At 39.3% G+C, this 15,917-nt stretch overlaps 1 protein-coding gene across 1 annotated transcript in view; it reads left to right on the plus strand.

Moving 5' to 3' along the window:
- Positions 1-1,535: 1,535 nt before the first annotated feature.
- LOC107597261 (rho guanine nucleotide exchange factor 9-like) overlaps positions 1,536-15,917 on the plus strand; it is a 29,354-nt gene continuing 14,972 nt past the window's right edge. The window contains exons 1-2 of the mRNA XM_016288249.1: positions 1,536-1,701; positions 14,498-14,677. Of these exons, the coding sequence (XP_016143735.1) occupies positions 1,693-1,701; positions 14,498-14,677 (189 nt within the window). The 5' untranslated portion in view covers positions 1,536-1,692. The remainder of the gene's footprint in view (positions 1,702-14,497; positions 14,678-15,917) is intronic.

Genomic DNA, 15,917 nt, shown 5'->3' on the forward strand with positions numbered 1-15,917 from the left:
ATAGTTCAGCATTATTTTGTATCCTTTTTTTTTTTTGATTATGTAATGTTTGTAGCCTCCTCAATAGCAGAGTTTAGCACCCCTTCTTTTGACTGATGGTTGGCTCCTCAGTGTGTGTGTGTGTGTGCAGTGTGTGTGCGTGTGTGTGTGTGCGCAGTGTGTGTGTGTGTGTGTGTGTGTGGGCAGTGTGTGTGCGTGTGTGTGGTAAGCATCACAACAGTATTTAACATTAATAATAATAAGAAATGTTTTTTGAGGAGCAAATCAGCATTTAAGAATGATTTCTGAAGGATCATGTGACACTGAAAGTATATATTTTTAACTGTAATAATATTTCTGTTTTACTGTATTTTTGATTTTAAAAAATGAAGCTTGGTGGGCATAAGAGACATTCAAAACATTAAAAAAATGTCACCGACCCCAAACTTTTGAACAGTAGTGTTCATACAGGCACTTGATCTCATGGCCATCAAGATCATCCTATAGAAATGAAGCAGTGATTCAAACATCACATTAGCTCCTGGTCTCTTGTGTGGCTGTGTATGTGTCTGTTGTCTGTGTGTTTTCAAACACACGCTGTATATAATTATGCCTGATGGCAGAGGGTAATCTGCAGCAGCATATCTCCTCTCACCATGAGATCAATGTTTTCAGTATCATATTACATTAAGTCTGCCTATGATGGTTGAATAATAATAAACTATTTAAAAATGAATGGTGTCCCTTTAAAAAAAATCAAATGCTCATCAGAGAAAACTGTACAGGACTGTACTTGTCTGCATGATGCATAATTAAACACATCTGAAGTACTGAGATCCATATAAAAAAAAATAAAACACCTGCACGTTGAATGTATTCCGATTTCGCCAAAAATAAACATATCTATTCTGTCATATTCCATTGAAGTGTTTGTTAAAAAACTAATTAGTTTACTTTAAAAAAGCATGGAAACAGAACTATCAGAAAGGGGTTAATTCAAATCTAGGGGTTAATTCTGACAACTTTATTAAAACTGGTTAGAATAGCAAACATTTCTGTTGAGAGAGATCCAATAGGTAGGATTGTTTTGCATGTGATGTTTTGAGATGGGACCTTTTTGGGACACATTGCAGGGCTTGTATATTTTGCCAGGCAGTGTTAAATAGATATATAGGTGCTGCCTGCTTGCCGCTGAATGATATAAAACAGAGTGCAATTTTGTCCATGTCTTTCCTTTGTTTTTGCTTATTGGACATTTTCCTTTCTGCACTGAGATGATGATGGTGCGAGTTCCCAAAAGCCAATAGTTCAGCATTATTTTGTATCCTTTTTTTTTTTTGATTATGTAATGTTTGTAGCCTCCTCAATAGCAGAGTTTAGCACCCCTTCTTTTGACTGATGGTTGGCTCCTCAGTGTGTGTGTGTGTGTGTAGTGTGTGTGCGTGTGTGTGTGTGTGCAGTGTGTGTGTGTGTGTGTGTGTGCGTGTGCAGTGTGCACAAGCACCGCCCATACTTCAGCTCTATTCATAGCGAGAGAGAGGGAGACGCAGACTCCCACCTCGCCGTGAGAACAGAACAGCGTCTAACCGGACTTGCGTTTCTCTTCCATACGCCGCGCGTTGCTCACGGGGCGCGGATACAGGGTTGCAGCTGGCGTCGGGGGCTCGAACCTGCGGAAAGGACACGGATCCAGGACCGGGACTGACCCTGAGGATGATGAAGGTGAGGCTAACTGTGATGCTCCCGTGAGCGCCATTCTTCTGGCTTACCGACGATCTCTGTTAATGGATACGGGAAAAAAATCTTTTTTTTTTGGCGATGGTGGATACACACGAGCAGAAGAGAGGTCGCGAAAGCGCGAAGTGACATCTCGGCATCGTGAAGTATTCTTCGTTTTATTCACCGGGGAGGCTGCGAGCTAATGGACTCCCCCCTCGCGCCGCTCTCCATCCTCGTGCGCGGAGAGACTCGCACCGCTCCAGTGCTATGGAAACGGGAGAGATGGAGCAAGCGCGCACGACAGAGGGGGATACCCAGCACCTCAGCGCCGCCTCGGGCTGGTCAATGACGTTGGTATATTTTGCGCTCTCCTAAATGTGTCACGGTGTCCGTTAGAAGCTGTTCACCTTTGATTTAAGCGTGCGTGCGCAAAAGCCGTTCGGTTTTCTGCCTCCGTCGCTTCGTCGTGGCGGATTCTGACGCGAGTCCGCGTTTTCTCGTTTATTGATTATGAGCGACCGGTGTTCTGTAGTCAAGCGCCGGGATGCGTGCGCGCAAGCACGCGTGCGTCCACTTCGTTCATTTTTACGGACATGATCGTTAGTGCGCAGTTTATCGGTGTCAAGCGCGCACGCTGACTTCGCGGTCGAGGACGAGACTTGCAAGCTAGGCCGGCGATGACGTTGAGAGGCTAAAACCCGGACAAAATGCAAGAATTGAAAGAATGCTCGCGTGTTTTGTTTCCTTGAGGTGTGTCCTCGAGCTGATCGCAATGAGACGCTCCGATGATCACAGGTGCCTGGCGACCACGTCCTGGCGCCTCTCACATCTTTCATTTCCTCTGCACCATCCTACACCATCTCTGGTTTCTCTAATGTTTAACAGTTCTGGTCTATTATAGAGAAGCCACTTATCATCTATTGACCTATAAGCACACTACACTTTTTTTGCTATTGAGGGACATTTGAACGAGTATGGATGTATTGTGCGATCAAACAATGTATCCAGGCAATTAGTTGCACCTGAATGGTCATATACTGAGGCCATGCCTTGTTATTGCACACCCCATTCATCCAAGGTTCAGGCTATAAACACAAGAGAAGTTGGTGTTAAACCTGTGACATTCCTTTGCATGATTTGTTTTAATTAGATTTCACATGCTTCTTGTGCAGGTAGATGCTAGACTGTAGTAGGGGAGTGTTGTAATGAAATTCGTTTTAAAGCCTGCAACTGAGCGTTTTTGCAGAACAGTTTGTCCCTAAACTGTGTAAAGTACACTGGACATTTGAGATTGTTTACATATATCAAATATACTTTTTTAAAATGATTATGCCTTGCACTTTATTTCCAAATGGTAAAAAAAAAATCTAAGTTTTGAACAGTAAACCAAAATATCATCAATATAGAAATAAATGAAACAGGCTAACAATTCGTAACGGACACTGTTTGTTTGCGTTCATATGTAATTGTCACAAATGTGACTTTAACACTTTGTTGGTTCAGTACAAGTTGGTCAGACATGATTCTCCTATGTTTTTAAATGTAGATGAAACTTTTGTGTGGATGTTATATTTAAAGTGAAACAAGAGACCCAGCTTCAGTGGATATTATGCCAGCTCAAATGTGACCCTGAACCACAAAACCAGTCATAAGAGCCACATTTCTGAAATTGAGATTTATCCATCATCTGCAGGCTGAATAAATGAGCTTTCCATTGATGTATGGTTTGTTAGGATTGGACAATATCTGGCTGAGATACAACTATTTGAAAATCTGGAAAATTGTTTGTTTGTTTGTTTTTATTTTATTTGATTTAAAAGGGACAATACACATTAATTAACATGAGTAAACAATTCTACTATGTAAATGTGCCAGATTTAGTCATTCAGGCTCATTTTCATCTGCAGTCCCTGGCAGGTTGATGGTAAGAACCATAATTCACAAATACACAAAGCAGAAACAAACATATTACAAAAAGCAGAATACAATAATAAAAAAAAACACTACTTCAAATTATGAAGACATATTTGATTATCCAATAACCACCCTTTTACCGATTCAGAAAAAGGAGCAAGAGATGTAATATTTCTTAATTCTATGGGTATAGTATTCCAAGTATGTACTGCTCTATAAGAAAATACTGATTGCCAAAAAGTACTTCATCTATATGGTTAGTGATTGTGAGATTTTATTATCTACTCGAACACACTGTCGTCTATCCGTTAAATATGATTTTATCCATTTAATTACTCTTATTGAGAAATTATAATTTAACAACTTTTTAATTAAAATCTCAAATTGCCTTTAAAGTTGTCCAAAGGAAGTTCTTAGCAATGGATATTAGTAATCACAAATTAAGTTTCGATATATTTACGGTAGGAAATTTATAATATATCTTCATGGAACATTATCTTTACTTAATATCCTAATGATTTTTGGCATAAAAGAAAAATCTACAATTTTGACCCATACAGTGTATTGTTGGCTATTGCTACAAATAAACCCATGCTACTTATGTGCTCCAGGGTCACAAATTATAAATCAGATGTGCAAAATGTTCATACCTCACAATAGGTTTGTAAATTTCCTGTAAATTTGAGCTATTTCTATACAGAGACTTACAGACTCTACTTCCGCCTCAGAGCAGTGATGCCCATGTATGACAAGGATTTTTTAAACTGATGGTGTTCCAACATGCTTATCCTTAACCTGACCCCTTCTAGAGGACAGACAGGTGTTTGGCTATTCTCATTAAAGATGATTACGGAATCACTGCCATCAGCTAAAACATGAATCAGCTGAATCATTCCCTTGAACTCATGTTGCTCAAACCATCAGCCTTAGTGTTTCGTGTGTTCGTGCTGCAAGTGCATATTTGCAGACTGGGGTTTTGTTGTGCGTTGGAACATAATGGTTCGGATGCATCCCACTGAAGTGCTGAAACCGTTGACTCACTCTCTCTACGGAGAAGCAATATTGCTGCCGAAAACTTCACTGATGGCGTGCTGCATCAAACTCCGGAATACTTCTGCTGGACACTCAAAGCCACAGTACATTAGCTCTATACAATATATACACTCCAAGAAAGAAAGGTACAAAAGCTGTGACTGGAGCGGTACCTTTTCAAAAAGTAAATGTACCATTTAGATACTAATATTCACTTTAGGTGCTAATGTGTACCTTCATGGTACAAATAAGCATCTCTTATGGGTAAATAAGGTACAAAGGTGTACCTTTTAAAATACTGTCAATAGGTGTACCTTTTGACAGCTTTGAACCTTTAATGACCTGTTTTTATTTTAAAACACAAGGGTTTGAACCCTGTAACTGCTTTATTAACTGTGTTTTTTTCTTCTTTAAAGCAAAGTAAACATTGATAGCTGTAACTGGCTTGTGATAAGGAGCCACTGTCACACCAAACATATTAAGCACTGCGTTTATGTTCTGTCATATAATATTAGAAACACCAGACGGGAAATTTTAACATATTGTCACATGTAAAGCGGTTGTACGCACACACACTGCAATTATGCATCGAGACATCAGTTAGCATCGAACACTGACTGTCATTCTGTATTGCCAGGCTATGGCAGGATATTTCCCTTTTGCATTTACATGCAGTCCTTGTCTCCCAACAGGTCTGATGCACCTGTTAACAGTGAAGAGAAGTCTGGGAAATGTACTGCCAGTGCAAGAGAGCGACTTGGACTTAATGTCGCAAATGAGATCATGTAGTTTGCGTTATATGCCCTAGAGACAGATTCTCTGCCTTCTTTAAGTGCGCAATCTCACATGAGTGTATATGCGCATGTTGGCGTATTCGTTAAAACAGAAGCTTACGGATTCACTTTACATCTTACTCTCGAGACGCCAGCAGCCTTTAATCCTGTCCTCTGTAGCCATCTTAAAATGCGCTAGATTCAGCTCGGAAACTCTTACGTAAAAGGTGATTGCTGAACAACTGATGTATGGATGTTTTCTAGATAGTATGGCGCTTCTGACCTCATGGTGCACATTTTAGGGGTGCGTTCTGGCCTTTCAAATTAGCGGCTTGAGTTTTCAGGACCGTTGCACCGAGCTGATGTACGACATTCACATGGAGAGGCATGTGCATCCAAAAATATGACTACGTAAGTGTGGGAAAGAGCGGGAAAAACCAAGAGAATGGCCAGATTTAGAAACATCTGCACTGGGAGCGTAGGCTGGGAATCCACCCACCCACACACAAACACACACATGCGCACACACAGACACACACACACACACACACACACACACGGCTTCATGCGAGCTGTATCACACACACGTATCTTTTGCATCTTTCATGGCTGAAAGGCTTTTGTGCATTTTCTCCACTCGTGTTTGTTTTAGGAACCATGTGGGTAGGCAATGCTGCATGAGTTTAAAGCATTTATAATCTAAATTTAGACCTCAAGAAAAGTGCCAAATGTTTTATCAGGATGATTCATATCAACGTGGAGGGAATAACAGGCTTAAGCAGCATCATACGGCTAAGCAGCTCAGACTCGAGGAGTTGCTTAAAACATTCGGTTCATGATGTTACTTCACTGTCTGCACATTTCATTTCTTTTATTATCTCTCCCGGCAAGATATGATGAGAATTAATGGCTATATGAGTTTGTTTGTGTGTGTATACAGTTATGAGAGCTTAATCCATAGCGTAGCAGTCTATTTTAATGCAATCTCTCTCTCTCCACGTGCTTTCTCCAGTTCTCTCTCCTAGACTCCACTGTACTCCGATTATATAATCGTCCTCCCCAGTCAGGTGTGTGTGCGTGTGTGTCTATGGTGAGGCAGCATCCTCTGGTCTCTTAGATGTTCTGTTTTCCTTTTTCCCTTTTGCCTTTTTTGCTGAGCTATAGCCCTCTGAATTATAGGGCTGTTCTTTCTGTAGTGCAGTAATAATGATACTGAATGAAAGAGGCACTTTAGTTTCTTAGTTTCTGCTAAGACATCCAGAGCTCTTTATTTTGTTGAAGGGAACTCAGGTGAGCAGCACCTGGATGGAGTGATGGCAGTCAGTGAGAGCTGAAGTGCTGACCTACAGTAGCTGTTCTGTTGGAGGGGTGGAGATATTCGATTATTGGTCATGGAATGTTGTTAGAGGGCCTAATGGGTCATTTGGACCAGATGTTGAGGTAGACACCCTGTTGAGTGTTTTTAGCCTCTGCTGTGCCATTTGTCCAAAGAACCGCAGCTTTCTTAGAGCAGAGGGAGCTAGTGAGGGGTCATTACCTTCCTGAAAACGAAAGCTGTAACAAAATCGGTTTGAAACTTGGATACATGTAGATTCAAATGAGGTTGATGATTGGCTAGAATTGTAGAAATGGCAGCACTAGCTGGACTCTTTTAAACATATATCCATCCCCTCACTATTTGATATTCGTGATGCTGCTCTGTTTTTTATTGTTAAGATGACAAAGAGTTTTTAAATGTGTATTTTTATGCTGGTCTACCTCAGAAGTCTAATGGCGCTTTTCCACTGCGTGGTACGACTCGGCTCGGCACGGCTCAGTACGGCACGGCACGGTTCGGCTCGGCACGGTTTGCGTTTCCACTGCAGTTCAGTACCGCTTTAGAGTGGGCAGGATTATTCACATGTCGTTATAGTTGTGCCGCCTCTACTACCACGACTCCTAAAAAACATTTTCATTCCGCGTCGCCCCATCAAGCTCTCGCTGGATCCGCTCCTCTGCTGTTAACGAGAGGAACGTCTGTTCTTCCACAAAAAGGTGCGCTCGTTCAAAACAGTTGCGTTCGATCCTTCGCTGGCTGTGCTGATTTAAATCTAGCGGTTCTGTTGTGTTTGTGTCGCAAGTTCAGTGACGCAGGTAGTGACGATTCTCTCCGGCCAATCCGTGATCAGCAGAGTTTACACGTCACGTTTTGGTAACGGTACGGTTCACTTGGAACCCCAACCGAGGTGGTACTAAAAAAAGTACCAGGTACCAGGTACTGTACCCAGTGGAAAACCCCCAAAAAGTGAACCGTACCGAGCCGTACCGTGCCGTACCATGCAGTGGAAAAGCGCCATAAGAGTGCTTGTTAGTGACAAAATAAGTGAGATGGCCAATCAAATCAAAGAAGGCTGGCGTTTAGGGCTGTCAAAAAAAATTCAAATTTCGAATATTCGTCAAATAAAAAAAAAAAATCCATTAAGGTTTGCGTCAGCCGTCAGGCAGCCTTATCAGTGGCGCACGAGATGCGATGACGATGTATGTGTCATTGATTGCATTTGAATGCTTTTGTTAGCCTATCCAGTTGAACCCACTAGATGCGGTGCTGCTACGTTGTTCATTCATATACTGCGGAAAACAAGAGCATCAGTGTGGAGAAGATGTTGTTTACTTCAAAACTGAAACCAAGCCGTTCACACAGAATGCATATTTATCACATTTTCTAGAGGGACATCTATCAGCGTTGCACTCGCGTCTCGCAGAGAGCGGCATGTTTAGAAAGCCATGTAAAATTAATGCAAGTTCAACTTTGAAAAAACATGGCAGTTTTTCCCCACTGTATCTCATGTTTTTAAATGAAGAAAGTAGCCTACTCTTTGTGATTGGTTTTCGGTCCTTTGTATTAAACTATACATACATGCATGGTGCTGTTTTTTATTAATTTGTTAATTATATATGGTTTATAAACATTATTTTAAACATTATGCACTTTTTTTCAAAGATAGTCGTGTTATTTTATTACGCTTTGAAGAAACTTGCATAATATTTTGCTCGATGCTCCCTCTTGTGGCCTCAGGAGAGAAGCCAAAAGCTTTTTTCCCCCCTAACTGAAATTATGCCTTTTAAATACGAATATAATTCAAATTTTGATAATATTTAAGTAGAAAATTCAAATGTAGTTTTTCAGTCATTTTGACAGTCCTACTGGCGTTACTGTCCTCAGATATCGAACGTGAATTCCAGTGTGATGCTTCAGTTTTTAATGGTGAAAGATTGTGAGGTAAAATACAAAAGTAAATATTTGTCAATACAATAATGTTTTAAGATAGAAATTCTGTCCATATGGCCTAAACCTTCAAAGTTTAAAACTCTTTCCAAAAAGGCTACATTCAAAGTTAGTCTGGACAAAATTGGTGTTTTTAGTTAAAAATTACAGTTAATTTAAAGCTACAATATGTAACCGTTTTATTATTCAAAATGTTCAAAGATTATATAATGAGCAAGTACATAAATCCGTTTTTCAAACTATGTTTTTATGTTATCTTGAAACACTAAGATATGCCTGTTGTAAGTGTTTATATTCAGATTATTTTAGATCTGTCTTGACAACAACCACTGCGGAGTAACTGCGGATAATCATACAGTTTTGTTTATTAACTGCAAGAGTGCCAAAAGTTACATAGTGTACCTCTAAATTCATTTTGATTTTACTTTCTTATATTCTCATTTGAATTGCAGTTCTCATTCCACATTCTGCCTCTATTCAAATTCAGAAAAGTGATTTTCAGTTCACTTTTGAGCCCTGGCTAGGAGGCATGTTACATTTATCTAAAGCTAGAAGCCAGAAGCTAGAATGGTCTAAAACAGCAAGTTAAGATCATCTCTTGTCAAAGCTTACTCTTGAGAAAGCTCAGTGATTTGGGTCAAATGTTTAACAGATGCCCATTCAATTAACCTGTGATCCATAATCAATAATCCGTCCATAATCAATTTAATGATGCGTAAGGCTGTTGACTGAAGGACATCAGTTTTGTTAATGTGTGCACCAAGGCATTCACACAGAGATTGAGAGACTGAGCAAGAAAGAGAGAGAAAGAGAAAGAATGTTCCTGAGTACAGTTCATTCATGCAGGAATAAAGGCAGGGGGAATGAAGAGACGACAGATAACACACACACACACACACACACACACAAAGTCATGGCCCTCTAATGCTAGTGTTACTGTACTGCTGTATTCTCACTGTTTATGAACAGATTGCATCGGTTTGGCTCTTATAGACATATTTTCATCCCGCTAAATTCATCACCATCCAATCTGATAATCTCAGGGGCTGTTACATTTTATCGTGTGTGCGGTGTAATGTTTCAGTGTGTGGTTGATAGCCTACAGCTTTGATACACGCAGTGCCACATAATAATATCTCACATGAGAATAAGCTGCGGATGAAATGGGATGTTTAAGGGTTGTACATGATCCTCATCAGCTGTTCTCTTTTTCTGTTTTAGTGTGATCTGATGCTAGCTGGTACAGGAACACAGCTTTTCCACTGCAGTTTTTCTGACTGATCTGCATAATCCTACTGCCTACTGTTCCCTTTAGAGAGAGAGAAAAAAGCACGTTGCAACATTATTGAGACTGCACAGAGAGACATTTCTTAACTTCTTAGACAATTCTTCTTAACTTTTAACTTAATAAATCAAACTCATTTGTTTCCTGATATTAGTGATGAATCGGTTGAACCGAAGTATGAATGATTCACTGACTCGTTTAACAATCTTTTTCCTAATGAGCCAGGAACTGATGAGTGAGATGATAGTAAAAACATTTGCAGTGTATTAAGGGAATATGGTATGACTTTACTGTATGACAGTTGGTTTGTCAGATCAGCAGTCTTCCCCATTATTGTGTAGCCTAGTGAACCAAACTGAGAGGCCATTTTGAAGGCTCAGGAAACCTTTGCAGGTGTTTTGAGTTGATTAGCTGATTGGCATGTCACCATATTCTCATTTGTTGAGATAGTGAATTGGTGGGTTTTTGTTAAATGTGAGCCAAAATCATCACAATTAAAAGAACCAAAGACTTAAACTACTTCAGTCTGTGTGCATTGAATTTATTTAATACACGAGTTTCACAATTTGAGTTGAATTACTGAAATAAATGAACTTTTCCACGACATTCTAATTTATTGAGATGCACCTGTAGTATTTTATTAAAACATTAAAATCCAGTCAAGTGTTTTAAATGAAATTTTATTATGTATTGCATAAACAAATGTTATAATTCCTTTATGTTTTCATGAGTTGAATCATGGAACAAACAACAAACAGTAGCCTACTGTGACTTAGTGTTTCATTATCATGAACTTTTAGTTTGTTTTCACTAGTTTCCTGTCTTTCTTTGTTCTATATTGCCTAAAATATCTAGGTTTTGGCTTTGTTTGCGTGTGCAGACCGATCGGTGTATGACATCTAAATACCTCGAGAGCATTTTGAAAGCATAAGGAACCGTCTGTATGGTTTTTTGATGTCATACACCGATCGGTCTGCACACGCGAACAAAGCCAAAACCTAGATATTTTAGGCAATATAGAAATCCTGGCCAGGACGCGTCCTGGGAAAATGGCACGTATGGTCACCTTACGCTATGTTCTCAACTTTCATTTGTCTGGGATTGTGTTGAACACACCTCTCTTGTAGGAAATTATCATTTGTATATTTATCCATGAAACTTATTATAAATTAATGAAGCAGTATCACACAAGCAAGAATGTCTCAGGCAATCACAGCCATCTTGATATTTACAAAAACGGCACAATTGCGACAGATATTGGTTTTATAAAACAGTTCAGTGAGCAAGAGATTGTTTTGAATAACATACATTCTAGACACTATCGCCAGTAATTTAGTCAGTTTTTGCATTGCAAATTAAAACACTTTCAAGCAAACAATAGCAGAATTAACGACAGCAAAGAGTCACTTAGAAATAAAGTAAGGCCGTTTTGTTGCTTGGATGAATTGAGTGAATCATTCAATGATTCACTTACATAAACAAACACTTTAATCTTGCATGAAACAGAGTGTTTGAACAAAAGGATTAAATTAATAATTTAGTGATTCATACGTGAAGGCAGTCACTTGTTGCCACCTACTGATAAAACAATGTGATTCACATGAAATAGTCTTTGAAAGATCCCCATAATGCAAGATTTTCACCCAGTAAAATCACCATATGAAATTACAAACATGTACAAGACACAAGTAATGCATTTACACACATACAGATACATATAGCTTCTGGAGAAGATTCTGTACAGTAGATACAACTAAACTTCATGGTGGAGCGATCCTTAAAGGCTGTGTGTATTTGTATGTAATTGCGCGCACACACACACACACACACACACACACACACACACACACGTTTGTTTCTGTGAATTGTGGGGACTTTCCATAGACTTCTATTTCTTTTATATTGACCAAATTATATTTTCAATCCCCTAACCCTAAACCTACCCCTTACATTTTTTGCATTGTTACACTTTCAGATAAACATAATTTACTATTATTAATAATTTGTTTCCCTCGTGGGGACCGCAAGCCAGTCCCCAAAATGTAAAAAAAATGACAGGTTTTACTATCCTTGTGGGGACATTTGGTCCCCACAATGTAGCATAAACAAGTACACACACACATGTGTTTATGTTGGGTAATTCAGTGCCCTGTACACTTGAACAACAGTAATGGAGTTTAGATTTCAGATCAGCGGAGAACTCTCGCATTTACCCACAGTGTGTTGTGACACTGAGATAACAACTGCCATGATGTGTATCAAATGCAGTTGCTTTATACAAATCAAACAGATTTTACTCGTTCTGCTGACAACATAACATTTTTTTCTCTTTAAGTGCGCAAAAGAGAATTTTTTACAGCCTGGCTGCCTCTGAGACAGAGAGAGAGAGAGGAAAAGTGCCTGGAGATGTAGAGGTGAAATCTTGGAGCTGATTATGTATGAGTGTTTCTGTGTAGAGAATTACCAAGCCATCATCTCAAGTTGCTGTCATGGGCTTGTATATGTGAAAGTCAGCAGGAAGCGATACTATAACGCATCTCGTCTTTACTCAAGCATGGAAGCCATGGTTACTCAAGCACAGCTTCTCTATAGCTCTGTGACCTTGTACATTGCCACTTCCTTCCTATATGAGCACAATTGAACCGTGGGATCCAGTTCCTTTCAGATCCGATTTGGAGCTGGTTTAAAAGAGATGTTCTCTTTTAAATTCTGTATATTTCATTAAAGGGGTGGTTGATTATGATTTCACCTTTTGAACTTTAGCTAGTGTGTAATGTTGTTGTTAGAGCATAAACAATGTCTGCAAAGTTACGACGCTCAATGCAAAGGGAGATATTTTCTTTTAATGAAATCGCTGTTTAAGGACTACAACGAGCTTCTTCCTGGGTTTGTGACATCACTAACCCTGATGCTTACATAAACCCCGCCCCCGGGAACATTCAGCTACCTGTAATGCACTAAGCGGTTAGCGAATCACAAACACACTGAGCCCGCTAACCAATCAGAGCCCATTACATATTTCTGAGGGAGGGGCTTCATAGAATCAGGAACTCAACAGACCGTTTTGACGAGAATGGAAACAGCGGTGTAGAATAAAGGTAAAATATGTGAAAATAATGCTTGTTTTTTTTAAACGAAGCATGAACACATGTTACACTGCACCACATAAACACAATCAAGCTTTGGAAAAAAGCTGATCAACCACCCCTTTAAATTAACAGTCACAACTGAATGTTTAGAGCGAGTTTGGATGAGGCTGTTTGTATGGCGTTGTAGTCAATATCTAGTTGTTTGTCATTATTATATATATAGCATAAATTCTTTGTGTGTGTGTGTGTGTGTGTTTAACTCCTGTTCAAGAGAACTGCCCTCAGATATTTTTCACCAAAAACAAAAGGATAGTTTAATAGTAGTTTGATATATTTTATTAATAAATTATTTGTATAAAGGATTTGCATAAATGTGTTTGCTGGCTGGAAGCAACATTCTATGACAAAGGAATTGATATGAATGCAGTGAATATAATGAATAATTTATTATACACTACTGTTCAAAAGTTTGGGGTCTGAAAGATTTTTTCAGCAATTCAGCAATTTATTCAGCAAGGATGTATTAAATTGATCTAAAGTCACAGTAAATATTATTTACAATATTACAGAAGTTTCTATTTCAAATAAATGCTGTTCTTTTAAACTTTCTATTTTTATATTTCTACTTCCTATTAAAACATTTAAAAAATGTGTCATAATTTCCACACACAGCAGCACAACAGTTCTCAACATTGACAATAACAATAAATGTTTTCTGATCACCAAATGAGCATATCAGAATAATTTCTGAAGGATCATGTGACACTGAATACTGGAGTAATGATGCTGAAAATCCAGCTTTGCCATCACAGGAATAAATTACTTTTTAAGATATATTCAAAATAGAAAACAGTTATTTTAAAATGTAAAAAAATATATATGTATTATAAAATTACAGTTTTTACTGTATTTCTGAGCAAATAAATGTAGCTTTGGTGAGCATAAGAGACATCTTTCAAAAACATTAAGAAACCTCAATTTATTTTATGTGCTATTAATACTAATAAGAGTTGCACATTATTTTACAGTACATGCACTTACAGTGTACCTACCTAAGAAAGTTCTGGTAACTACATGGGTTAGGGGTAGGTTCAGGGTTAGTACCTAGTTATTACCTATTTATTGTAATTACTACATAGAGGAAAATAGTGCTACCCTAATAAGGCCTATCAACTTCTCTCAAAAAACGGGGGTATTGTGTCTATCCTCCTAGCAACCTTTTGTTTCCAAACTGAGGTGAAGCAGTCGGAAAAACAGGGCAAACCAAAATGCGATGCAGCGTTATATCTCGACACCCCTGTCAGTTTTGTTTCCGGAGAGCTGACTGTGGAGTGGAAGCCAGCATGTGACTGTTTGATGTTAATCCAGAATGTTTCGGATGTTATGTAACTGTTGTCCTCTTGTAGCTTATCCTGCATCTACTCCATCTCTCTTTCTGCAGTTGGTCAGCGGGGGCTCTGTAGTGAATGCCGAGGCAGTATGGGACCATGTGACCATGGCTGACCGGGAGCTGGCCTTCAAGGCCGGCGATGTCATCAAGGTGTTGGACGCCTCGAATAAGGACTGGTGGTGGGGTCAAATCGACGAGGAGGAGGGCTGGTTTCCCGCCAGCTTCGTCAGGGTGAGCCCATCTCTGACATATACCTGTCTGATGGCCACCTGTCTTAAGACACAACTGCAGAACCACATCTGTTTAACACAGCTATTTCCATATCCAATACCGTTTCTAACTCAATAGAAGTCAGATAGAGCTGTTTTAAAGAGATGCAACATACACGCCTGTCGAGAAATGAACAATATGACACATTTTCAGGTAAATGATTCGATATTAAAGACATACAGTCACAGCCCAGTCAGAAGTGGTCACATTCTTCCCTTTAACCTCCATCTTGAACCCAAACTCTTGTTTGTGTTGCTGTTGTTGTTTCTCTAAGGTGGAGTCCCACCCCCCTCAAACCAAACAGCTTTTTTATATCAACCCTGTCGCTGCATCACGCCTCACAAACGCCACGGCTAAGGTGCGTTTTTTTCAAAACCACTGCTTACCGTTTGACCGTTGAATGCATCCCATCGCTTACTGCTCACATGCTGTCGCTGTGTTCCAACGTTTCGTTTTCCGCCACAGTCGCCGCGCTTCGCTTCCATGGCAACTTATCTTCATGCCTGGGTCTGGCAGAAAACACTGAAATGGGAAAAAGATTTATGCTGACTCAGTTACGACATTTAACCATGACTACTACTATCAATATTTCTCTCTTTTCTGACAGTGTCTTGTTTTTTTCTTTTTTACTGGGACTTGAGCAGATGTTGGTCTTAATTTGAACCTCTCTGACTGCTAAAGATCTATATTTAATCACATTTATATACATATATACTGTATATATAAAGAGAGCTACAGAGAAACTCAAAAGTAGATTTTCAGACAGAAGTTTAAACATAAACAATTTTATCAGTCCCTTCAGTCATTCTTCCAGCATCTCTTCAAATTGTGACAGGGGTCTCAGTGGGGTCCCTTTGCAAACACTTCCTCTAACTCAACCTTTTCTCTCGCAATAGTGAGCCCCCTCCAACCTCTTGTATATTATATAAACCTGAGAAAAGCCTGTAGTATTTCAAGTGTTCATTTATTAGGGATAATGTAAAACCCAGATCTAATATCATGAGTAAAGTGTGTTGAAATGTTATGAATAAAGCTAAAGGAGGCGATATGATCATGTTGCATTGTAAAACTGAAATCTTAATCGTGTGCAAGCACAGTCAGGCTTGATCATTTGCATATACATGCAGATTCGCCGCTAGCCACCCGGGGGGTGATGTCCCTGCACATAACTAAAGATTAACCCTCTATTGCACGACATTCC

Source organism: Sinocyclocheilus grahami, unplaced genomic scaffold (assembly GCF_001515645.1).
Source record: "Sinocyclocheilus grahami isolate Dianchi unplaced genomic scaffold, SAMN03320097.WGS_v1.1 scaffold230.1, whole genome shotgun sequence".
NCBI lineage: Eukaryota > Metazoa > Chordata > Actinopteri > Cypriniformes > Cyprinidae > Sinocyclocheilus > Sinocyclocheilus grahami.